General features: G+C 39.3%; 1 protein-coding gene across 1 annotated transcript in view; it reads left to right on the top strand.

The window, feature by feature from the left end:
- Positions 1–22,585, top strand: part of dock9b (dedicator of cytokinesis 9b) — a 134,765-nt gene extending 112,180 nt beyond the window's left edge. Inside the window, exons 46-54 of the mRNA XM_062997678.1 lie at positions 1,546–1,668; positions 1,780–1,893; positions 8,409–8,414; positions 13,663–13,809; positions 14,709–14,919; positions 20,158–20,348; positions 20,439–20,539; positions 20,832–20,970; positions 22,123–22,585. Coding sequence (XP_062853748.1) covers positions 1,546–1,668; positions 1,780–1,893; positions 8,409–8,414; positions 13,663–13,809; positions 14,709–14,919; positions 20,158–20,348; positions 20,439–20,539; positions 20,832–20,970; positions 22,123–22,245 — 1,155 coding nt within the window. The 3' untranslated portion in view covers positions 22,246–22,585. The remainder of the gene's footprint in view (positions 1–1,545; positions 1,669–1,779; positions 1,894–8,408; positions 8,415–13,662; positions 13,810–14,708; positions 14,920–20,157; positions 20,349–20,438; positions 20,540–20,831; positions 20,971–22,122) is intronic.
- The last annotated feature ends 5,217 nt before the right edge of the window (positions 22,586–27,802 follow it).

Below are 27,802 nucleotides of genomic sequence, written 5' to 3' on the forward strand. Positions count from 1 at the left end.
ACATTAACCCACTGTTCAGATAAAAATAAGACCTCCAAATTAAATTTACATGGGCCAAAGAATAATTAGTTATCCTGCTCTGACAATCAGTGCCTTAAAAATGCCCATTTGGAAAGTACAACCCCAAATCAGTAAACATTATTTAAAAAAATAATAAGAAGAATAAAAAAACACAGAGTTTCTTACATTTACTTTGACTTTTAATTGATTGCAGACAGGATGAACCTGAGATATTTGTTTTATCTGCTCAACTTAATTTAATTTATTAATAAACATCCGTTCCTGCATTTCAGGTCTGCAACACATTCCAAAAAAAGTTGGGACAGTAAAGCATCTACCACTTTGTAATGTTAACATTCCTTTTCACCACACTTAAAAAAACGTTTTGGCTCTGAGGATACCAAGTGATTTAATGTTTTATTTTGTCCCGTTCTTCCTTCAAACACGTCTTAAGATGTGCAACAGTACGGGGTCGTTGTTGTCATATTTTTCCTTTCAAAATTCTCCACACGTTCCCTATTGGGGACGGGTCAGGACTGCAGGCAGGCCAGTCCAGTACCCGTACCCTCTTCTTTCGCAGCCATGCTTTTGTAATGTGTGCAGCATGTGGTTTTAAATTGTCTTGTTATAAAAATGCATGGACGTCCCTGGAAAAGACATCTTGAAGGCAGCACATGTTGCTCTAAGACCTCAATGTACTTTTTTGCATTAATGCTGCATCACAGAAGTGTAAATGACATTTGCCAAGGGCACTGACACAGCCCCATACCATGACAGACCCTGATGTTTGGACTTGTTGCTGATGAGTCTGGATGGTCCTTTTCGTCTTTGGTCCAGAGCAAACAGCGTCCATTTTTTTCCAAAAAAGACCTGGAATGCTGATTCATCTGACCACAATACACGTTTCCACTGTGTGATGGGTCATCTTAGATGCCTTCGAGCCCAAAGAAGTCGACGCCACTTCTGGACATGGTTAACATAAGGCTTCTTTTTTGCACAGTTTTAAAGTTTTAAGTGGCATTTGTGCATGTCCTCCCGATTCCTTGAATGGTTTAATGATGTTATGCACTGTAGAGGGAGAAATATGTAAATTCCTTCCAATCTTTCTTTGAGGTACATTGCTTTTAAACATTTCAATTATTTACTCACGCATTTGTTGACAAACTGGAGATCCTCTGATCATCTTTACTCATGAAAGATTCAGCCTTTCCTGGATGCTGCTTTTGTACCAAACCATGATTACAATCACCTGTTGACATCACCTGTTTGGAATTACGTAATTATTTAGTTTTTTCACTTCATTACTAGCCCTAAATTGCCCCTGTCCCAACTTTTTTTTGGAATGTGTTGCAGAAATGAAGTTGAGCAGACAAAACATGAAATATCTCGGGTTCAAACTGTCTGCAATCAAATAAAAGTCAAAGTAAATGTAAGGAACACTTCATTTTTATTGTATTTGCATTTTCCATGCTGTCCCAACTTTTCTGATTTGGGGTTGTATTATTTTATTTTTTAAGGTGTGTAACTGCTTGTTTATGTTTTTAGGAAGTACTGATTGAGTTGTTAGAGAAATGCACTGATGCTTTGTGGAAGGCTGAACGTTATGAGCTCATCTCAGATATCTACAAACTCATCGTCCCTATCTATGAACAGCGCAGAGACTTTCAGGTACACACATGCTGTGTCTATGTGCAGCATCACTGTTTAAACATGTTATTTAATGTAATTAGTAAAAGTAGTAATAACCCGTAATCTTGTATTTGTCCCATGCATATATAGAAATTGGCGCACCTGTATGACACGTTACATCGGGCATACACTAAAGTCCTTGAAGTGATGCATTCTGGAAAAAGACTGCTGGGAACATTCTTTAGAGTGGCATTTTTTGGTCAGGTATGCTACCTTTACTTCGAAACAACCTTCAAAAATGTGCATGGCAATGCATGGTTCATAACAACTGTGCATTTTGCGGTCAGTAGTATTAAATGGTAGCTGATGGTAGTTAGTAATAGTACACATGATGAATGCAACAGATATAATCAGGCATAGGCACTCGGGCAAAGAACTGAGTGATTCTGATATGAGCCATATCAACTATGTTCCTCTTATTGTGTGTATTTACGTTGGCGTACAGTGTGCTGATGCTATATTATACATACACTGATGAGCATGACACAGGCAGCGATATACAGTATCACTTGTTGGGCTGGTAATTACTTATAGTACACATGATGAATAGAGCAGATATGGGGACAAAGAAAGACCTGATTGACTTGCATAAGAACCAAGTCATTATGGCCAGACGACTGGGTTGAAATATTTCTAGACAGTTACAGACAGTTGTGATGAGTACCAACAGTTATCTGAGTAGGAACAAGAGGTTGTTGGGCAGCTAAGACTCATTGCTATTGTGACTGAATTGCAGGAGCTATTGTGTCTCAAATTGCAGATCATTTTAATACCAGCGATGAGGTAAATGTGTCACTACACACAGTACATTAAACCCTTGTGTGTATGGAGCTGTGTAGTCGCAGACCAGTAAAAGTGCCCATTCTAACTTCTGTCCACTGTCTAAAGCACCTACAATGGGCACGCAGACATCAGAACGGGACATTGGAGCAATGGAAGAGGACTGACTGGCCTGACAAATACTGTTTAATTCAATTTCGTTTTCTGTGGACAGTCAAGCACGTGTGCATTAATTATCTATGAAAGAGCTGGCACCAGCATGCCCTACTCAAAATCACAACCCTTACAGTGTACAGAAGTTGAAGGACCTGCTACACCAATCAGCCATAACATTAAAACCACCTCCTTGTTTCTACACACATTGTTCATTTTATCAGTTTCACTTACCATATAGGAGCACTTTGTAGTTCTACAATTACTGACTGTAGTCCATCTGTTTCTTTGCATGCTTTGTTAGCCCTCTTTCATGCTGTTCTTCAATGGTCAGGACTCTCCCAGGTATTATTTAGGTGGTGGATCATTCTCAGCACTGCAGTGACACTGACATGGTGGTGGTGGTGTGTTAGTGTGTGTTGTGCTGGTATTAGTGGATAAGACACAGCAGCGCTGATGGAGTTTTACTCACTGTTACTGCTGGACTGAGAATAGTCCACCAACCAAAAATATATCCAGCCAACAGTGCCCTAAGTGCAGCATCCTGTGACCACTGATGAAGGTGTAGAAGATGACCAACTCAAACAGCAGCAATAGATGAGTGATCGTCTCTGACTTTACATCTACAAGGTGGACCAACTAGGTCTAATAGAGTGGACACTGAGTGGACACAGTATTTAAAATCTCCAGCAGCGCTGCTGTGTCTGCTCCACTCATACCAGCACAACATACACTAACACACCACCACCATGTCATTGTCACTGCAGGGCTGAGAATCATCCACCACCTAAATAATACCTACTCTGTGGTGGTTCTGACAGTTGAAGAACAGGGAGAAAGCAGGCTAAAAAAGATATGTAGAGAAATAGATGGTCTACAGTCAGTAATTGTAGAACTACAAAGTGCTTCTACAACCCCTGGCAAAAATTATGGAATCACCACTCTTGGAAGATGTTCTTTCAATTGTTTAATTTTGTAGAAAAAAAATAAATCACAGACATGCCACAAAACTATCATTTCTCAAACTGTCAACCCTCTGGCATTAAGAAACAATAAAAAAAGAAACAAATATAATAGTTGTGGTCAGTCACAATTGCTTTTTTTTAGATCAAGTAGAGGAAAAAAATATGGAATCACTCAAATCTGAGGAAAAAATTATGGAATCATTAGAAAACACTGCACCATTATTACTTTGTTGCACCACCTCTGGCTTTTATAATGGTTTAAACTCTCTGAGGCATGGAGTTAACTAATGACAAACAGTATTCTTCATCAATCTGCCTTCAACTGTCACTTGCTGTTGCCAGATCAGCTTTGCAGGTTGGAACCTTGTCATTGACCATTTTCTTCAATTTCCACCAGAGATTTTCAAATGGATTGAGATCCGGACTATTTGCAGGCCATGCCATTGACATTATATGTTTTCTTGAAGGAAAGTTTTCACGTCCTTTGCCCTATGGCAAGATGCATTATCATCTTGAAAAATGAAGTCATCATCACCAAACATCCTTTCAACTGATGGAATAAGAAAAGCGTCCAAAATTTCAATGTGGACTTTGGCATTTATTGAAGACCATCTCCCCTGTGCCTTTACCCGACATGCAGGCCCATATCATCAACAACTGTGGAAATTAACATGTTTTCTTTAGGCAGTTATCTTCATAAATTTCATTGGACAGACACCAAACAAAAGTTCCAGCATCATCACCTTGCCCAATGCAGATTCGCGATTCATCACTGAAGATCACTTTTATCCAGTCACCCACAGTCCACGATTGCTTTTCTTTAGCCTACTTTAACCTTGTTCTTTTCTTTTTAGGTGTTAATGATGGCTTTTGTTTGGCTTTTCTGTATGTAAATCCCATTTCTTTTAGGTGATTTCTTACAGTTCAGTCACAGACATTGACTCCACTTTCCGGCCACTTGTTTCTCATTTGTTTTGTTGTGCATTTTCTGTTTTCAAGACATATTGATTTATCTTGATGCTTTGATGTCTTACTTGGTCTACCAGTATGCTTCCCTTTTACAACCTTCCCATTTTGTTTGTACTTGGTCCAGATTTTAAACACAGCTTACTGGGAACAACCAACATCTTTTGCGACATTCCACAATGATTTATCTTCTTGAAGGAATTTTATAATCCTCTCATTTGTTTCAACTGACATATCTTGTGTTGGAACCATGATTCATGACAATCTGCTTTGTGCAACAGCTCTCCGAGGTGTAAGCACTCTTTTTAAACTGAAGAATAATTAGCAAATCTAATCTGCTGCAGATGTTTTGTTTTTAAACTGCAAATTACAGAGTGATTCCATAATTTTTTCCTCAGATTTGAGTGATTCCATATTTTTTTCCTCTACTTGATCTAAAAAAAGCAATTGTGACTGACCACAACTATTATATTTGTTTCTTTTTTTTATTGTTTCTTAATGCCAGAAGGTTGACATTTTGAAAAATGATAGTTTTGTGGCATGTCTGTGATTTTTTTTTTTTCTACAAAATTAAACAATTGACAGAACATCTTCCAAGAGTGGTGATTCCATAATTTTTGCCAGGGGTTGTATATGGTAAATGGGGTTGATAAAATAGACAGGAGTGTAGAAACAAGGAGGTTCTTCTATTTGTTCTATCTTCTTTTTTAAGTATTTACAGTGAAAAAACATTTAAGCACTTTTGTATTTGTCATTAATTATTTTGCCAGTTCAAACCCACATTAGGTTTTTCAATTTAGTACTTACAAACATGAACAAAAACATGTAATTATAGTCAAAAACATAGATATTGGCAATTACGGCAATCAAGTTTAAGATGTCTACAGTTGGAATTCAGCAGCTTTTTGCAGTGGTTCTAATTGTGACTTAATCCTTTTAGCAAACCATCTTCAATTCCTCAAGGTTTCGAGGGTCACTCTGATGGACTTGCAATTTCAAAATCCTTCATACATTTTTAATGGGACTCAGTACAGGAAATTGGTTAGACCATGCGAGCACCCTCGTCATCTTTATTATAAACCTCTTGAGTTAATTTGGCTTTATATTTGCAGTCACTAATTAACACATCCTTCTTTTATCTTGATATATTTTTGGCCGATGAGGTTTAATTTATTCTGTATAAAGCAAATACACATGCTATAAAGAAATGTGATTTTTAAAATAGACATTGAAATATTATACATTTTATTTCTACATCTGATTCCAATTTTTATGGGCATTTTTAGCCTTTTTATTCATTCTTGATCTTGGTTCAATGATCAGGGCAGCACGGTGGCTCAGTGGGTAGCACTGTCACCTCACAGCAAGAAGGTCATGGGTTTAATCCCCAGGTGGGGCAGTCTGGGTCCTTTTTGTGTGGAGTTTGCATGTTCTCCCCATGTCTGTGTGGGTTTCCTCCCACAGTCCAAAGACATGCAAGTAAGGTGAAATGCAGATACAAAATTGTCCATGACTGTGTTTGACATGATGAACCTGGTGTAACGAGAAACTACCATTTCTGTCATGAATGTTACATTTTTAAATTTTCAGCATTTAGCAGACACTTTTGTCCAAAGAGACTTACAGTACTGTGACAGTATACAGTTTGAGCAACCGAGGGTTAAGGGCCTTGCTCATGGGCCCAAAAGTGGCAACCTGGCAGTGGTGAGGTTTGAACCAGCAACCTTCTGCTTACTAGTCCAGTACCTTAACCGCTAGGCTACAACTGCCCTATGTAAGCATAGTGTGTAAAACTAGATGTTAAAATTCTAATAAATAAATTGTTCAATGACCACACTAAACACAAAACAGCAAAATTCCAGTACTTCTAAAAGGGGGCATGATCCTTGCCTCTGTCTGGTCATTGTCCAACATCTATCAGGTGGATTGCTTTACAGTTAGGTGTAAGTGAGTAATTGATTGTGGTATGTTGCCCTGAGATAAATTGGTGCCCAGTCCAGAGTTTATTCTTACTGGACCTTACTGGAGCACTTCATAAATAAATTCATAAATAAATGACAAAGTATGCATGAACTTGCATCACTTTTAGCCAGATTTTACAGTGGGGCCAAAAAGTATTCAGTCAGCCACTGATTGTGCAAGTTCTCCTACTTGAAATTTACAGACCTCTCTCATCTTTCTATCATAGGTACACTTCAACTATGAGAGACAAAATGAGAAAAAAAATCCAGGAAATCACATTGTAGGATTTTTAAAGAATTTATTTGTAAATTATGGTGGAAAATAAGTATTTGGTCACCCACAAACAAGCAAGATTTCTGGCTCTCACAGACCTGTAACTTCTTCTTTAAGAAGCTCTTCTGTCCTTCGCTCGTTACCTGTATTAATGGCACCTGTTTGACCTCGTTATCTGTATAAAAGACACCTGTCCACAGCCTCAAACAGTCAGACTCCAAACTCAACCATGGCCAAGACCAAAGAGCTGTCGAAGGACACCAGGAAGAAAATTGTAGACCTGCACCAGGCTGGGAAGAGTGAATCTACAATAGGCAAGCAGGTTGGTGTGAATAAATCAACTGTGGGAGCAACTGTAAGAAAATGGAAGACATACAAGACCATTGATAATCTCCCTCGATCTGGGGCCCCACGCAAGATCTCATCCCGTGGGGTCAAAATGATCATGAGAGCTGGGACCAAAGTAACAAAGGCTACCATCAGTAACACACTATGCCGAGAGGGACTCAAATCCTGCAGTGCCAGGCGTGTCCCCCTGCTTAAGCCAGTACATGCCCAGGCCCGTCTGAAGTTTGCCAGAGAGCATATGGATGATCCAGAAGAGGATTGGGAGAATATCATGTGGTCAGATGAAACCAAAATGGAACTTTTTGGTAAAAACTCAACTCGTCGTGTTTGAAGGAAGAGGAATGCTGAGTTGCATACCAAGAACACCATACCTACTGTGAAGCATGGGGGTGGAAACATCATGCTTTGGGGCTATTTTTCTGCAAAGGGGACAGGACGACTGATCCGTGTTAAGGGAAGAATGAATGGGGCCATGTATCGTGAGATTTTAAGCCAAAACCTCCTTCCATCAGTGAGAGCATTGAAGATGGAACGTGGCTGGGTCTTCCAGCATGACAATGATCCCAAACACACCGCTCGGGCAACGAAGGAGTGGCTCCGTAAAAAGCATTTCAAGGTCCTGGAGTGGCCTAGCCAGTCTCCAGACCTCAACCCCATAGAAAATTTGTGGAGGGAGTTGAAAGTCCATGTTGCCTAGCGACAGCCCCAAAACATCACTGCTCTAGAGGAGATCTGCATGGAGGAATGGGCCAAAATACCAGCTACAGTGTGTGCAAACCTGGTGAAGACTTACAGGAAACGTTTGACCTCTGTCATTGCCAACAACGGTTATGTTACAAAGTATTGAGTTGAACTTTTGTTATTGACCAAATACTTATTTTCCACCATAATTTACAAATAAATTCTTTAAAGATCCTACAATGTGATTTTCTGGATTTTTTTTTCTCATTTTGTCTCTCATAGTTGAAGTGTACCTATGATGAAAATTACAGACCTCTCTCATCTTTCTAAGTAGGAGAACTTGCACAATCAGTGGCTGACTAAATACTTCTTGGCCCCACTGTATTTCTTGACTAAAAAGTACATTTTATTATTTTGTCCAATGAGCAGAGGTGAATTTCAGCTCTTGTAAACAGTAATACGTTTGCTCTCATGTTCTAATGAAAGCCTGTGGTTGTGTGTGGTTGTTATGTACATCAGTACAATGCTTTTATAAATTGCTGTAATGCTTTGGGTTAATCAGATCTTCTCTGCTTTCTCTCCTGCCTTAAGGCTGCGGTAAGTGCTCATGCAAAATGCATTGTGTGTATTTGTGTGTGTATTTGTATGGATCTAACCCTGTCTCACTCACTCATCAGTTTTTAATACAGATGGCTATTAAGCGATACAGTGCTTTGAAAAAGTATTGGTCCCGATCATTTTTTTCAAAATTTTTGCACACTAACTGGTTTTACATTGATATACAAAGTAATTTAAGACAAGGAGAACACTATAAAACACATAACAGTTTGGACGCTCAGCTGGCGCAGCGGTAAAACATGCTAGCACACCAGAGCTGACATTTCGAACTCATCAACTCGAACCTCAGCTCTGCCATCTGGCAGGCTGGGCGGCTACACAAACAATGATTCACTGTTGTTCATATAGGGTGGGAGCCGGAGCCGGGACCTCATAACTGATGAAGTTATGACCTCTGCTGGCTGATTGATGGTTGAGCAATAATGCGTTGATTAGGTTGTGGCTTTCTGTACACAAAGCTGATTCTTATATGACCCGCTTCGTGCAGGTAAAAAGATCTCTTGCTCAGGAATGGTAGGAGAAAAGAAGTCTAATGCAATAGGGTAATTGGATACGACTAGATTGAGATTGAGACGAAAATTGTGGAAAAATGCAAAAAAAAAAAAAAAGTTTTAAAAGATTTAATGTATTACATGAAAGGGTTTATGCAACAGCTACAGTATATCACCCATTTGAAAAGTAATTGCCACAGATTTCGCCACATTTCACGACAGTCATTAAATAACACTCATAAATTGAATGATAGAATTAATGGAAGCTACAATACACAACACAGCCTACCTTCGACACGTGGGCAGCAGCCGTATGCATTTTGTCACCCACACTAGGCGAGTGCATGTATGCGTATCAGCCTTGTGTACGGAGAGACACACCCTGATCTGCACTCTTTCCCCGCCTCTGTGCAGACGCCATCAATCAGCCAGCAGAGGTTATAGTGTATCAGTTACGAGAAGTCCCTATCCGGCTTAATACCCCACCCCTATATGAACAACAGGCCAATCGTTGTTCATGTGGCCACTCAGCCCAGCCGGATGGCAGAGCTGAGATTCGATACGATGTATTCAAGAGCCCAGCTCTGGTGTGTTAGCGTGTGTTTTTACCGCTGCGCCACCTGAGCGCCGAAAAAAAGTACTTTTTTTCAGGAATGGTAGTAGAAAAATAGTCTAATGCAATAGGGTAATTGGATACGACTAGATTGGGAGGAAAATTGGGGAAAAATGCAAAAAAATTTAGTTTTAAAAGATTTAATGTATTACATGAAAGGGTTTATGCAACAGCTACAGTATATCACCCATTTGAAAAGTAATTACTACAGATTTTGCCACATTTCACAACAGTCATTAAATAACACTCATAAATTGAATGATAGAATAAATGGAAGCTACAATACACAACAGCCTACCTTAGGAGTTGAATGTAAACCTAGAACATCCAGCCACAGTCTCAAAGACGAAAATCATTGTCTGTGTTTTGACACGCCCCCTCTGTGTCCACAGAATTGGTTGGGAGTTTTCCAATCTCAGTTACCCGAGTAGTGTTTTAGCCACTTTAGACTTCAACATCTTGGACATTTTGACTAACCGATTGCTAACTGAATTGCTGTAGGATTGCTAGGACTGCCTCATAATGCAAATTAACCAGTAAACATGAGGCACTTGAATGCTACTCGAATAAAAAATGTTAAATTGCTAAACACAAACCTTCAATTTTGAATTTCACAGCAAATTGCATATTACATCAGAAAAGGCTCATTTCACGGTCATGGTCGTGAATTAGGTGGGGCCTTACTTTACCTTACTAACCAGTTTTGCAACCTTAAGCAGCAACTACTGCAAGCAAACACTTCCAAAACTGTGGCCGCTCAGCCCAGCCGGATGGCAGAGCTAAGATTCGATACGATGTATTCGAGATCCCAGCTCTGGTGTGTTAGCGTGTGTTTTTACCACTGATAAAAAGTACTTTTTATATACTATATTGTTGAAACATCCCCTTTCTCAGTTTTTTCTTCTACAATTAAAGAAAAAACCAAATTGTAGTTTGTGTTTTCCTAGTGTTTAGTTTAAATATGTAAAACAATGAGGTGTAACCTTTTTCCAGTACTGTAAACCAGCTGAACTCTCCTCATTCTTTACCATAAAACTTTGTTTCCGAGAGAAGAGCTTGCCTTTGTGCTTCTATCATTCATTTACCTCATTACATGTATAATAACAGTTCAGTTGTTTCCATTTCTTCTGTGCTCTCATGCATCCTGTGATCTCACTGCTTACTTACAGCTGGATTCTCTCGCTGTTGTTTGTGGCTGCATCATTAAGTGCTAACACTTTAGTGTGCTTTTTTAGTCTGTGCTCTGACCATTAGCCTGGCCACAGCCATAATGACTTTATGATCCATAAAACCACTGCTGCTGTCGGTTGACTTGGAAAAGGATATATACTGTATAAGTGCTTTTTTTTTTTTACTCTCTGTTGGTGCTTTTGAAAGCTTCGTTGCCTGACAGCTCTGGAGAGAGACGTAAAAAAAGAAACTTTAGGGACAGCTGACGTAAAATACACAGCACATCGTAAAATTTTATGCTTTTTCGGAAATAAAACCAAAACATGATGGGACACCATAGTTGCTATGTGACATTTCAGCCAGTTGTTATTTAACATTGACAATGTCAATGCATGTACTCTATGAACTCCATAACACCTGAGTACAATTTGTAGTTCCACAGGTTGAGTTAAGGGGTCTGAATATTTTTAACACTGTTTATTACTTTTTTATAATTCTTTTGGGAGTTTCTCAAGCTGTCATCTATAAATTCCTGTTCACCAGTATAAAAAACATAGACCCCATGGCGCCATGGAACTGCATATATTTTAGGCTAATGTAAAATAATGGGGTTGTTTTGACACTTGAAAATAACTCAAATATAATATAAAAAAAACTGAAATATAATTCAAAACAGTTAAAAATCAATATAAAAATACAACAAAACCTGCATTTTACCTTTACTTCTTTGTTGTTTCCTTATGCTTTTTTATCGTGGTGATGCTTGATCTTGGAATACTGTATTCCATTCAGTTAAGGTGCATTCACATGAGAAGTGCTGGCTGTGTCGTTATTTCCTATGGAGTGTGCTGGTGCACAAAGCTTAACGTGACTTATTGTATTAAAACAATAAGCGAGGAATTTCATTAGTGGAGAGAACTTATGAGCAGTAATAACTGTAGTGATAAGCATATGTATATGGTAATATGTGAACACTAGTTGTCAGTAGTGAGCAGCGAACAGTTTATGTTAGTGTGAAAGAATAAGAATGTTAGAGCAATATAGATGAACCCAACGTGACTGGTTAAGCTGTTATGTTAAATAAAATTGTTTAAGCTTAACTAAATGTTTCTTTATTGAATAAGATAATTATTAGAATAATTAAGAGAGATTTAGTGTTTCTGTGTCAATCTTTTAATACATTAAGTCACATTAAGCTTTTTGTTAACGATAAGCGTTTTAGACTGTCGAAAGAAAGCTGATTCTTACAATTTCTCAGCACCCCGAGCTATAACACAAACTATACTGTAATATACAGTACTATAACTATAATAAAAGTTTAAAATTGAACAGGAGAAAAATCCAGCTAAACACAGATACACGTGGAGCTTTTAGAGTGAATTTGATGATTTTTCCACACAAATGCAGATTCGTCTCATAGTCACACTTTGATGATGTTTTACTGCACCGCTTCAGCCAAGTCTTGAACAAAGTGACGTAACACACACAGTTTAAGGTAAACGTCCAGTTTAAGGGTGTGAATTTCTTGACGAAGGGCGCCGAGTTTCAAAAATTCCGAGTTTAGGGGACATCGAGTTACAAGGTACCATACAAACATTTCACTGTAAGAAAGTATTCTCATATTGTTTCAATAGACATCTGGTTTTAACTAATATGATTGCATAAAATAAATGAAACACCAATATAATGATATTCACATCATAGAACAAAATAAGCTAAATGTGAATATAGGACATCCGATATATTACTGTCCCATTTGTTAATATAATACCTCAAACAAATTGTGCATAGAATAACTGCGCTCTTCCATATCAATTTAGATGTTCAATGAGCACTTTAAAGATTACTTTCATACTTGGTTTGGTTTTTACGTTACTTGAGCACAGCTGGTAATGAAAAATCTGTTTGCATTGACCCTGTCCGGCCCTGTTTTGCTCTCATAATTAGAAATATGTCATTTTATTAGGGCAAACTGCAATTGACAAAACATGTTGTTTTGCCTATTTGAAAAATACAGCTCTTTATGAGTGTCTACAGAAAATTTGTCCTTGCATTTTTGTCAATGTTTACATATGCAAACTCCTAGTAAATCTAGAGCTTTTATGTTTACTAGGTTGTCCATGTAACTAAATCATACCCATGACTGTCAACTCCATTCTGACTGGTTAGTTATTATTATATTCTGCCATTAAGAGCCAACCACTTTAACAATACGCCACCAAAGTGTGTGCCATTTCTGAGGTTATTCTTAATAGTAATTTTATTAATTATTAAATTTATTAATGATGTTTTATACAAATTGGCACCCAGGTGGTGCAGCGGGACCCAGGTGGTCTGCAAGCACACCAGCACCGAATTTCTGAACTCCTTGGTTCGAAACTCGTGTTGCCACCGCTTAGCTGGGCGCCATCTGGCGGGCGTAATTGGCAGTGCCTGCAGCAGATACTACTTGGCCACCGTATCTGCAGGGTGGGGGCGGACTATGTGTGGGTGGGTGGGTCTTCATATGCTGTGTAAGGACCCTGATTGGTGGAAGAGACACCTGTGCAGAGTGCAATGGGCGAGAAGAGGAGGGCTGTACAGATGTTGGAAGAGGCGTGTGCTGCGACGTGCTCTCCTTGGATGCAATCTGGTATCTCTCAGCAGCGGAAGACAAAAATTGAGTACGCTAAATCAGGAGGAAAATGGGGAGAAAATGCATTACAAAATGTTTTATACAAATCACTGAGCATAAGCAACAACGGCAGGTTACATACAGTACAGCATCAGATTTAAATATTGCCACAAGCCTAATTGTCTAATCTCAACATCTGATCTTCCCATAAAGTCTTAACTGACCCCTTTCTAGTTTCTCTGCCTGTGCTTAAAGCTTAAGCTTTGGCCTTTTTCTTTTTTGTAGCTCTGCTTGATGTACTATTACTCATACAGTGTGACTAAATGTTACTATTTTTAGGGCTTTTTTGAAGATGAGGATGGGAAGGAGTACATCTATAAAGAACCAAAGTTCACACCTCTTTCAGAGATATCACAGCGCCTGTTAAAACTCTACTCTGATAAATTTGGCCAGGAGAATGTGAAAATGATCCAGGACTCAGGAAGGGTAAAGATGCACACAGCACACACAAATAAAGAGTTTTAAATACGTACGGATAACGTACAGTACATGTAATGGCAGGATTTCTTCCTCTGGATGAGAAGTTACTCCTTTCATAGATTTATTGTGGGTATCCTAGTTTCATTTTAGTTTACAACTGATGGCATCTCTGTGGCCATTTAATTAGGAATAGTTTGACTTTACCTATGACAAAATACATATAACAGCAAGCTCACTGTCAAGATCAGAAAGAGCTTGTGAAGCACAGGGAACATGGTCCACAGTAAAGCAAGCTTTACATTGATGGGCATGATGTCCTGAACTTGGCTAGAGACCACTGTTCCATGTTATTGATGGATCCAGTCAACCTAGGCACATAAAAGGCATCAGCTGTTTTGTTCTTCTTTTGGACAGTTTAAACCAGGTGTATAGCACCACTGATGTAAAATAGATTATATGATATCAACTTTGTGCCAACACTTTGAGGAAGACCCCTTTTTCATTAAACATGTCATCCACTTTTACGAAATGAGGTCCCTAAGGACATGGTTTGACTAGATTGGTGTTCAACACCTCTGGAAAAAATTAGAATGTCGATTATGAGCCTGTCCTTCTCATCTAACATCAGTGCCTGACCTTACAAATCCTCTTTAAGTAAAATGTATACAGGCTTTTACAAACTAACTACAAAATCTTGAGGGCTGTTGTAGCAGCAAAGAGGGGAGAAGCTTACAGTTTAGGTGTCTCAATTGTAAAACCTACATTTTTGGAATTGGATGTCCACCAAGCTCATGCTCAGGCCCTGACATCCTTTAGTCCATGTAGAGTACAGGTCACTTACAAGTCTATGAGACTTGAGAGTTGAGTTAATTCACTCCTTTTCTTTGTTGGACCTTGTTAATCAGGTGAACCCTAAAGACCTGGAGGCTAGATTTGCCTACATCCAGGTTACACATGTCACTCCATACCTGGAGGAGAAGGAGCTGGAGGAGAGGCCTACAGATTTTGAAAGGAACCACAACATCCGGCGCTTCGTCTTTGAGACACCGTTTACTGAGTCTGGCAAGAAGCATGGCGGTGTGGACGAGCAATGCAAGCGCAGGACTGTGCTCACCAGTGAGTGGTTTTATTACTATCCCAGAGTGGTTACTACAGTGTTCAGTATTTGCTTTCATGATGCTTTTGAAAAGTTTGTTAGGGTCTGCCTCAAGCTCCTTTGTTTTTTTTCCAGCTTTCATAAGACATGGCCGGCCATAGATGAACTGGCTATTTTTAATTGCCCTGTGATTAATTGTCGCCCTACCACCATGACTTAGATAATTATAATTTTCATTGTTTCATTTTACCACCACGTTTATACTATTCATGGACGCAGTGTGTCACATTTACAGGGCGAAAGGCTCAATCAACTGGGTTTAGGGCCTCGTTCAGGAGCCCAACAGTGGCAGTTTCTTAATTCTAGGTCTTTTACTCTTGACCTTCCGAACAACTGTCCAGTACCTTAACCACTATGTCACCACTCCTCTGTGTCCTCTGTCTTTCTGTAGGTCCATTTTGGACCACACACACCCCTCTCTTACTGTAGGGTGTTTAAAGCTACGCATCACACCTTCCATTTTTGTGCACCAATGGAGCTCATTGTTTTATATTTGCTACAGACTTGACTTTAGCACAGTCCACAAATTCTCAAAGGGTTTCAACAAAACTTCAGTCAGGCTTTAAGCTTTTAATTTAGCCTATAATGATTTAAATCTCGCTCTACTGTGGACAGTGACACCAGTGTTCTAGCAACTTTGAATTCATGGAGGACTTGTTTTTCTGACCATTTGAACAAATTTCCTTAGGTGACAGTCTGGTTAAGAGATCGCTGTTCCATGTATGTTGCATTAATGAACAATTCTTTGTACAGATGATCTCTGATGCTGTTTAAAAAGGATGTGAATGATTTTCATGACTTTGTGCTTTGTCTAATGGGTGCAGTAGGTTAGACTAGACACTGTCCACAGTAAAGCAAGCCTTACATTGCTATACATGATGTTCCTAAAATTTGTGCCAACATTTTGGGGTAGGCCCATTTTTCTTTATACAACCAATATAAAAAGTTTTTTATAAAAAAAAAAGGATGCAAATGATATTCATGACCTCATGGTTGTAATGTTTGTGGCTGAGTCTTATGGGTGCAGTAGGATAAACTAGCCCTTTTATATGGGTACATAGAAGTCAATGGTGGCTCAGTGGGTAGCACTGTCACCTCACAGCAAGAAGGTCCTGAGTTCAATTCCCAGGTGGAGTGTGGAGTTTGCATGTTCTCTCCGTGTCTGTGTGGGTTTCCTCCGGTAGCTCCAGTTTCCTCTCAAAGTCCAAAAACATGCAAATGAGGTAAATTGTAGATACAAAATTGTCCCATGACTGTGTTTGACATTAAAATCTTAAACTGATGAATCATGTGTAACTAGTAATTACCTGTTTTGTCATGAATGTAACCAAAGTGTGTAAACATGACGTTAAAGTCCTAATAAAAAATAAAAAAATAACATAGAAATCAATGTCTTTAGTCAATCATAATTATTCACAATTAATTAGGAAGTCCTGCCACAAAGTTCAATGACATTAAAGAACTATCAGCACCACCAAACAAATGATCAAAGTTAATGTGGGCATATTTCTGTTCCAACTGATGCTTTTATATTTTCAGAAAGAGTTTTATTGAACTCCAATTCCATTCATTCAGTTGCAGAAATCATTCAAATCCTCAATTGCCATGAAAACCTTACGTCTCTTATAAATGCAAATGTAAATTTTGATCTTGACTGTAGGTCTATATTCAGGTCTATGGAGTGTTTGATCAGAGTGTTATAAAATCCTGACTCATGGCCTCATGAAACATTTCAGTTTTATAACAGTCCAACCAGCTGTGTGCAGCCCTAGAGGAACACAGTGTTCAACCAGTCACTTGTGGTGAATTTATTGCTATTTGTTAGTCAGTTAAGCCAACTTCCTTGTAGTGTTCCTTGCTTGGCCCCTCAAGTACTGTCTAGTATAAGACTGATGATATGTAATACAATTGTATTATATTACGGTAGCGCGGGTTCGATTTCCAGGTGGAGCGGTCCGGGTCCTTTCTGTGTGAAGTTTGCATGTTCTCCCTGTGTCTGCGTGGGTTTCCTCTGGGAGCTCTGGTTTCCTCACACAGTCCAAAGACCTGCAAGTGAGGTGAATTGGAGATACAAAATTGTCCATGACTGTTTGACATTAAACTTGTGAACTGATGAATCTTGTGTAAAGAGTATCTACCGTTTTTGTCATGAATGTAACCAAAGTGTGTAAAACATGACATTAAAATCCTAATAAATAAATACATTTAGTGTATTTACACTATTATAATAATTCCTATAAGGTCAGACAGCAGCTTTTAGGGTAAAATGTTCTTATCCCACTGAAATCAGGTAGCTGCTCCCTGATTGTTCACTTTATTACCAGATTCCTCAGTGAATTCCATGTCCCTGAACCTTTGGCCAGTTATCAGCCTTGCTGATAGCTAATCAAGCCCCTTATCATGGTTTCTGTTCCTGGCATCACTACATAAAATATAAAACCAACATTTATCTGAGGATTCTGTGAATAGCACATGTAGCATGTACCGCAGCACGTCATACTGAGTTTATTAGTAATAACCAGTCTAATAAACTCAACTTATTTATTCGTTTTCACTAAGTGACTTATCCTGGTCAGAGTTCCATTACATTCCACGGCCATTTAAGAACACTGGACACGAGGCAGGAACATTCCATCATTCATATGCACACTTATTCACCCACAACTTAAAAGATTAGTGCATTATTGTATACATTTATTGATTTATTCATTGGTGCATTGAGAGTCTAGCCTGCCTATTTTGCCTAATCTTGGTCAAGGTAGCATTTATTTAGACAACACCTGAAAGCACTGAGTGCAAAGCAGGAATACAACCTAGACTGGGTGCCAGGTCATCACAGGGCAAAAAACAATAACATGTTTACTGAGGGACTATACAGTGGCTCAGTGGCTTTCACTGTTGCATCACAGCAAGAAGGTCCTAGGTTTGATTCCCAGGTGGAGCAGTCCAGATCCTGTCTATGTGGCTTTTCTTCGGGTGCTCCAGGTTCCTCCTATATTGAAGATACTAAAAAGTTTCCTTAGGTACGAGTGTGTGTGTGTGTGTGTGTCTGCCTTGTGATGAACTGGCGACCTGTCCAGGGTGTTTCCTGTATTTTGCCCAGTGAATCGGACCAACTGTAACCCCGAATAAGATAATGCGGTGGAAAAACTGACAATGAATGAATGAATGAATAAATGAATGTTTACTGAGTCTAACTAATTAATCTAACCTGCTGGGGTTTTTTTTTTGTTTGTTTTATCTTTGGGCGGCATGGTGACTCAGTGGGTAGCACTGTCGCCTCACAGCAAGAAGGTCCTGGGTTTGATCCCCAGGCGGGGTGGTCCGGGTCCTTTCTGTGTGGAGTTTGCATGTTCTCCTCGTGTCTGCGCGGGTTTCCTCCAAGAGCTCCGGTTTCCTCCCACAGTCCAAAAACATGCAGTCAGGTTAATTGGAGACACTGAATTGCCCTATAGGTGAAGGGGTGTGTGTATGTGTGTCTGCCCTGCGATGGACTGGCGCCCCGTTCAGGGTGTTACTGTGTGCCTTGCGCCCATTGAAAAGCTGGGATAGGCTCCAGCACCCCTCCAGTGACCCTAATTGGATAAGCGGTTAAGAAAGTGAGAGTGAGTGTTTTATCTTCTTATGGATAACTAATATGATTTACAGTGTAATATACACTGTTTTTGATTCATTGAGGTGGGAAAGGGGGCACCATGAGCTCAGTGGTGGGCTCTCAAATTAGGAACATTGACCAAAAAAGGTTGAGCATGTCGAATGTAACTGGTTTTGCCAATTACAAAAATAATAAATAATCTAAATAAATTATAATACATTTGCTTACAAGTTGAATGTGTACTGTGGCGTCAGTGGGGAGAAAGACAGCATTTCGCTCTTTCACTTGTAGGAGGTAGCTCTTTATTAAGAATTGTCTTTAGGTGAATGACAAAAGCAGGAGCAAAGACCAGATGTGACATAGGCAGACTACTTCCACTACTGCTTTAACATGCACAAAACGGGCACACACCACCAAATGCAAAGCACATCCTTTAAACAGTAACTTACATTTAACAATAACGTGAACAGAAAGCACACTATTAAACACATCACGACATAATAACTACATACATGTAAACAAACCACTCTTTAACCACAAAACATAACTTTTATTCCCTCAAAATGCTTCAGCCCAGGGTTCCGTTCTGCTCTGGCCAGTGATGCATGCAGGGGGAAACCCCCCTTCCCCCGCCTCACTACAATGACTGACCAGCCGGTCGCTACAGTATGGGTGTGTTCGAATAGCTAGTGAGCTCTCTACATAGACAGCATTTTACGTCATCCTACCCGCGCTCCCGAGAATGAGGCTGTTCGAAAACCTAGATGCCTTAATAAGCTGTCTAGTTGAGTATCTTAAAATTTCAGTGTTATTTTGACTCAAGAGCGAGTGAGCATCGGAAGCGTCCTTAGTGATCAAGGCAATCCCAGCATTCAGTGCGGCAGCTCTTCTCTCACAGAAAAATAAAAACATGGCTGACGGTGTGGAGAACCGAATGGGGTTATTTTCAAACGTAAATACATTAATATTTATTTTTAACTTGTATAAACTTGCACAAGTGTCATTTATTTGCAAGTTCGAGCTTGTCAGCGAATGTAACCGTTTTCGGTACACGGAGGGAGATGTTAGTTGACATGCTAGCGTGCTGTGCCACCCTATCCCATTGGTTTGAATGGCAGGATGCTAAAGGTGAAACCTGATGGAATTGCTGTCTAAATAGCGTGTTCGAATAACCTGCCTTATAAGTCATTAACTTATTAGAATCCTCTCTACTGAGGCAGCTGCCTATGTAGGCAGTAAGACAGCAAGGCAGCTCCCTAGGTTTTCGAACACACCCTATAAATAAATCTGATTTGTGAGTTTTACATAGATGAGGGATTCTTGTTGTATTTTTGTATCTTTGTTTACAAACAGATAATATAAAGAAAATAGTTACACCTCTTACATATTATTCAGGTGAAAGTCGAAGCTTTAACCTTGACTGTAGCAGGAAGTGCAGAGGCACGTGTTTATTAGTTTATAATCCCAGAATGTCTGGTGGATGTATATTTCATCTAAAAGATGCATGTGACTGGAAGTTTTTGTAAAGGCCTTAACAAAATGCATCTGTTACTTATCTCAGAGCATTATAATAACCCTCTCACTGCTTTCTCTTTTGTCTCAGCCACTCATTGCTTTCCTTATGTAAAGAAGCGCATAGCAGTGATGTATCAGCACCATACAGATCTGAGTCCCATTGAGGTGGCTATCGACGAGATGAGCAGTAAAGTTACCGAGCTGAAAACTCTATGTGCAGCCGCAGAGGTCGACATGATCTGTCTGCAGCTCAAACTGCAGGGCAGCATCAGTGTACAGGTGTGTGTAATCAAATACAGACATACCCAGAATGAGCTACACGTCTATCAATATAAAAAGTGTAATTTAAAAATGTTTTTCTTTTATTAGGTAAATGCAGGACCACTTGCGTATGCGAGAGCTTTCCTCGACAATACGTGTGCCAAGAAATATCCTGACAATAAAGTCAAACAGCTCAAAGAAGTCTTCAGGTATACTTATTTAAACGTTTCGTTTTTTTGATTCAGCTCTGATAAAGGCAGGAACTTACAATTGTTTATTTTTAAGCACATAATACAGTGGTACCTTGAAATTAGACGTCAGTTGGTTCTGAAAGAGGCATTAAGTTTAAACAGCGTTGAGTTTCAAGGTATTTTTTCCTATAAGGATGTTTGGGAAACCTGTAAATGCATTTCATGATCCAATGGAACTGCATATATTTTAGGCTAATGTAAAACAATTGGGTTGTTTTTGACACTTATATATGTGTGTACATGTGTGCAGACAGTTTGTGGAGGCTTGTGGTCAGGCTCTAACAGTGAATGAGAGGCTGATTAAGGAGGATCAGCAGCAATATCATGATGAAATGAAGGCCAGTTACAGAGACCTGACCAGAGAACTCTCACTAATCATGCATGAACAGGTACAAAATGATTACATTTATGCATTTACTTATTGTAAATGTTTGCCATTTGTCAATATGTTGTTATTTATTTAAAAATGTACATTTAGCAAAAGTTGTATAGTGATCTGATTTAAAATCAAATAATGGCCACAGGGCTCAATAGTGGTTTGCGTCTTGGTAGTGCCACAATCACCACTGGTCACATTCGTGTTTTGTGAAAATGAAATAGCTGAATTAGAAGCAGCTGAAGAATGGGTCACACTGTGCACGCACAGTCAAAGCAAGCATTACTTTGCCAAAAGCTTAGAGGCTGCCAAACAAGAAAAAATAATTTAACCTACACAGACTTGAGATCTCTCTTTTAAAAATATTTGTATTCTTGTATGTCTTTTATATCAGCAGTTTACCAGATGTGTGTAATTTTTTGTCTTTGTCTTACTTTTATTTCACTGGCTTACTGCAATTATGCCTGTACGTATTAGGACACTTGTTTCAATGCTGTACAACATTTTCATTAATCAGGCACAAAGTAGGTCATATACTAGGGTTCTTCAAAAAGTATTATTAAGAATTTTAAAAAGAAATGACATACATTTTCTACAAAGTCACCTTCCAATTCATTTTCCCAGCATCGTACCAATTTTTTAATGCATCAGCAAAAAATTTTTTTGGTTGAGCCCGTAGCCACTGATGCACCGCTGCTTTCACAACATCATCACATGAAAATCTTCTTCCCCTTAAAGCTTCTTTGAGCGATCCAAAAAAGTGGAAATCAGATGACGCTAAATCTGGACTATAAGCTCTCTCTTAGACACGAACAATTACTACCCTCCTGCCCTCACCGTTTCCAACAAAAATAAAAAAAGTGTGGAAACTTTTTGAAGATCCTTCGTATGATTACTGATCCTCAAATATGTACAACTATGATAAATGTGTGCAGTTGTTGCCTGCAATCTGCACACACATTAACACCAGTGTAATTAATATCCAGTATTAAATCATATTGTTTGACTCCACTCAATACTTTTGACACATTCTTTCTTATTCTCTTTTGCTGACTTTTGCAGATTGAATGGTAAACAAGTCTTTAGTTTCATTGTCTTTCTAAAAATGATATTCCTTTTTTTCTAAGGCCAGAGTTTGCAGCTCATTCTCTGATTTCTTTTACAGGTCTCAGCAGTTGAAAATGGAGCGAAGAGCTCACTCTCTGATTCTCTAAACATCTTTAACGCCATCAGTGGCACACCAGGAGGCTCCACCCACAGCATGTCCAGGTCTGCCTCCCCCATGTGACTTTTCATTTTAACCATACATTTTGGACCTGGTTGAGAGAGACACAGACAGCTCGCAGTCCTACCAACAATTTAAACTGGATGCAGTATGCAAGTTTCCATTCAATCCGCACTACTACTGACTCAAAAGTCTTGAGTTTCTGTATGTGCAACAGTGAAACGTGAAGAAACTACATCAACTGCAGGCTGTCAACAATCATACCACTGAAATGGATTTGCTTGGAGTGCTGATGGGGTCCCAAGATTTTTACATTTAAATATGTACAGTATGTTGACATTCTTTGAAATGATCATTAGAAATGTTCAGTATAACATAATTTTTAATTATAACTCGAAACTTCTCTCAATTTGTTTTATTACTACACAAGTTTGAGTGGGTAAGGGAGCCAACTATTATTTGATAGGACGCCGTTACACCGGACCCCCCGTGTTTTACTACAAATAATGATTACCAGAAACAGGCGCTCGGGTGATGCAGATACTGTGCTGTGAGACCCCGTCCCTAGCAGGTGAAAAGGTTAAAAGAAGCGATCAGCAGTTGCACACGTGTCGGAGGGGGTGTGTGACAGCCACGGCCATCATCAGTTTGGGGTGAAGGTGGGGGGGCAGCAGTGAGGTGAGAGGGATAAGCTCCTATTGGACCCAACTGTGAATAAATAGATGATAAAAAAGAATACCAAAAATATTTTGCTAGATGCAGTTCTTTTCTGTGCATTAGATTGAAGTAGCAATCTAGGTTGGATGGAAAGTCAAGATAAGGCTAAATGTTTTTATTAAGCTGCACAAAAGGCTTTAGCACAATGTTTAAGATCACCTTTGTTGTTGCAACACAGTTAAATTCACTAAAACAAACAGCTAAAAGCATGTGAGCATGGGGTTGTGATGTCACAATTAGCAATGCAAATTTTGCCTTTTTTTTAACCAATGCTTAACCAATAACCAACAAGTCCCATAAAAATATAAAACACACCACACATTTTAGTAGCAACAAATTACATATTATTTATTGATTAAAAACAGTGTAACCAATTGACCATGGCAGTAATGTAGAACAGTCTGAGAAACATAAACTTCGTGAGCAGAACCAGTTCAGCCTCATAAATGTAGATTTTATACCAGGTAACAGTTTATTACAAGCGCTAACTAAACATGCTAATCAGAATAAAAATGCAGTCTGTGTAATAAAGTTTTTTTTTTTGTATTTTAGCTAAAAAAAGGTAAAAGTTTAAAATTTTTAAAAAATTAAGAAACAAAAAAAACCCCCACAAAAATCTGTATTTGCAGAGCCTAACATGCTGTTAGACTTAGACCCAGTGGGCAATGTCTATCAAAAATGGTCCAAGGAAGGAACAGTGGTAAACCGGCAACAGGGTCATGGGCGGCCAAGGCTCGATCCAACAGACGAGCTACTGTAGTTCAGATTGCTAAAGAAGTGAATGCTGGTTCTGATAGAAAGGTGTCAGAATACACAGTGCATCATTTGTTGCGTGTGGGGCTGCATAGCCGCAGACCAGTCAGTGTGCCCATGCTGACCCCTGTCCACCACTGAAAGCCCCAATAATAGGCACATGAGCATCGAAACTGGACCACGGAGCAATGGAAGAAGGTGGCCTGGTCTGATGAATTACGTTTTCTTTTACATCACGTGGATGGCCGGGTGCATGTGCGTCGCTTACCTGGGGAACACATGGCACCAGGATGCACTATGGGGAAAAAAAACACAAGCCGGCGGAGGCAGTGTGATGCTTTGGGCAAAGTTCTGCTGGAAACCTTGGGTCCTGCCGTCCATGTGGATGTTACTTTGACATGTACCAACTACCTAAGCAATGCTGCAGTCCATGTACACCCTTTCATGGAAACAGTATTCCCTGATGGCTGTGGCCTCTTTCAGCAGGATAATGCACCCTGCCACAAAGCAAAAAATTTTCAGGAATGGTTTGAGGAGCACAACAACGAGTTTGAGGAGTTGACTTGGCCTCCAAGTTCCCCAGATCTCACTCCAATCGAGCATCTGTAGGATGTGCTGGACAAACAAGTCCGAGCCATGGAGGCCCCACCTCACAACTTACAGGAGTTAAAGGATCTACTGATAACATCTTGGTGCCAGATACCACAGCACACATCCAGGGGTCTAGTGGAGTCCATGCCTCGATGGGTCAGAGCTGTTTTGGCAGCAAAAGGGGGACCAACACAATATTAGTAAGGTAGTCATAATGTTATGCTTGATCAGTGTACATCTACTCACCCATAGTTGGGAGTTTTTTCAAAAATGATTTAAACATGGGGTATTCAGATCCTTTATTCAGTGCTTTGTAAAAGCCACTTTTGCAGCAATTACAGCTACAGATCATTTTAAATTATCCCTACAAGTTTTACACAGCTGGATTTGGGCAGTTTATCTTATTCTTCATGGCATATTCTCTTGGTTTTCCATTGACTTGGTTTGCATTTGTCATTGAACTGAATCTTCAGGTCTATCTACAGATGTTCAATGGAGTATTGTCTGAGCTTTGTCTTGGCCACTCAAGGACATACACGTCTACTTATGGTTTATTTTTATATGTGTAACATGTTGCATATTAAACACATTAAGTGCAAACCCAATTTCCAAAAAAGTTGGGATGCTTTGTAAAACACAATAAAAGAAAAATCTGTAAATAATAATTTCTGTAAATAATTGTTTAATTAGTCAATTTCGATCCCATATTTGGCCTTCTATACACTAAATGGTCAAGATGTCAAAATGCATGTTGCAGTTTTACAGGTGGCATTACAGAAAATACTTTCTAGCAAAAATTTTATAACTGCAACACAAAACACTAAAACTCGATTGTACTCGCTAGTGCGATTTATTTAAAATGAACACAAACACTCAATACTATAATTAAGACTAAACCACCAGCAATACTAAACACCATGGTAAATAATCTGTGAGCCTAACAGTAGTGCTAATTATGCTAAGCTGGGCTAAACCAGACACGAACAAAACAAAATCTATACAGTGAGACTTTACAAAAGATGAACAGGAAAACGACTGAGTAATAGCACACAAGTAGGCACAATGCTGTGTTGGAATGATGGAAAACAAAAGAACCCTTATAGTGGCCGTATACACCGATCAGCCATAATATTAAAACCACCTCCTTGTTCCTACACTCGGTTTATTTTATCAGCTCCACTTACCATATAGAAGCACTTTGTAGTTCTACAATTACTGACTGTAGTCCATCTGTTTCTCTACATGCTTTTTTAGCCTGCTTTCACCCTGTTCTTCAATGGTCAGGACCACCACAGGACCACCACAGAGTAGGTATTATTTGGGTGGTGGATCATTCTCAGCACTGTAGTGACAATGACATGGTGGTGATGTGTTGGTGTGTGTTGTGCTGGTATGAGTGGATCAGACACAGCAGCACTGCTGGAGTTTTTAAATACCATGTCCACTCACTGTCCACTCTATTAGACACTCCTACCTAGTTGGTTCACCCTGTAGCTGTAAAGTCAGAGATGATCGGTCATCTATTGCTGCTGTTTGAGTTGGTCATCTTCTAGACCTTCATCAGTGGTCACAGGACACTGCCCATGGGGCTCAGCTGGCTGGTTATTTTTGGTTGGTGGACTATTCTCAGTCCAGCAGTGACAGTGAGGTGTTCAAAAACTGCATCAGCGCTGCTGTGTCTTATCCACCTATACCAGCACAACACACACTAACACACCACCACCATGTCAGTGTCACTGCAGTGCTGAGAATGATCCACCACCCAAATAATACCTACTCTGTAGTGGTCCTGTGGTGGAAGAACAGGGTGAAAGTAGGCTAAAAAGATATGTAGAGAAACAGATAAACTACAGTCAGTAATTGTAGAACTACAAAGTGCTTCTATATATATGCAGTGTCCAGTAGCTGCTTGCAAAATAAAAAAATTTAAAAACCCTGCAATTCAGTTTTGCTTATTCTCAATCCACCTCGCTATGGTACCTCTTAGTTTATTTTTTTAATTTAGTTTCAATTCAGTTTAAACTTCTTTTTTAAGCAAAAGAGTGAATGCTTTTTTGCTTTGTACATTTGTACTTCTTTCCATGTTCTATTTTTATTTTTAATAATAATCTCATGTTAAACAGTATACGTGAGATTGAGTATACTGTATCTGCTTACACATGGCTAAAATGATTTGTTTATTGTTCATGTAAAATATAGTATGCTATTTTTTATTTAATACAATTTTACAGTTTTGGATTTGTGCAATAAAAATGCAATAAAAATAATCTGTGATTTATTAATTCTCTTGTATCTTTATTAGGGATGCATCAATACCATTCTTTCCCAACCGAGTACAAGTACATGTATTTTTGTACTTACCGATACCAATACCTATTTAGAATACCGTTCTTCGTACACACGTGCGAAGTGACGAGAAGTTTAATGATACCACGTCCAAAAATGCACGTCAACAAGTAGCGAGTGATCAAAGTGTTTGTGCGCTGACGTGATAAAATCAAGGAGGAAAAATAAATGAATCTGAGTGGATTTGGCAACACGAATAGCATGGATTGTTCTGTAGTGAGTTGGAGGTTAATAAATATTTTTGCAATGTTGGTGTTTTGTTGTTATGTTTTGTAGAGAACGATCAGGTCAGAAATACTGTAAAACGTGTGTGTGTGCCGGTGTATTCTGATATAAACTATATTATCCCCCTGTCCCACCTGTTTACACTCCTCTCCTGCGTTTCCCCTCACACCGTATCCTGCGTTCTCATTGGCTGTTCGACATGTCACTCACTGCCAGTCGCACATCTCAGATCAGATATCTGACATGCTAGAAAACTCGATCCGGTCGGCGAGCGCTTGGCGAGCTGGTCAGATCGAGTTGTTGGATAGTTCACACTTAGCGATCGAGAGCCGAGTTTTGATCGCCGAGCGAACGCTGAGTTGCTCCCGAGCCGGCAAATCTAGCGCCACCCAGTCGACGAGCGAAAATCAGGGCAAAAATCATGTAGTGTGAACCAGGCATAACGCAGCAACGTGCACTAGGCACACGGTATCGGATGTTTAGTATCGGAGCCTCGTTTGCGAGTACGAGTACAAGTTAATGAGAGCGGTATCGGGCAAATACCCGATACCAGTATCGGTACTCATGCATCTCTAATCTTTATTTAATAGACAAAAATAGAAAGAAAAGATTTCCAATATTTTCCCTGATCAGCTTCACTGTAGTTTTTGTAGAATTTGGAATTTGATGCATGCCACACACTAAAAAGTTGGGACGGGGCAAAATAAGAAAGAAAGGTTAGATTAAGATACAGTGTTTTGCAACATTCCACAATAAGCAGGTAAATTGATAACATGTAAGGGAATCATAATGGGTAAAAAAAGAGGATACACTAAAGCTCAGTCAGTTAAAAGGGACATTGATCCTTTCTGTTGGAGTTTGCATGTTCTCTCCATGTCTGTGGGGGTTTCCTACTACCCTTCCTGTCATGAATGTAACCAAAGTGTAAAACATGGCGTTAAAAATCCCAATAAACACACAAACAAACAATGCAATATTGCAAATAATT

The sequence above is a fragment of the Trichomycterus rosablanca genome, chromosome 6 (genome assembly GCF_030014385.1).
Source record: "Trichomycterus rosablanca isolate fTriRos1 chromosome 6, fTriRos1.hap1, whole genome shotgun sequence".
Taxonomy (NCBI): Eukaryota; Metazoa; Chordata; class Actinopteri; order Siluriformes; family Trichomycteridae; genus Trichomycterus; species Trichomycterus rosablanca.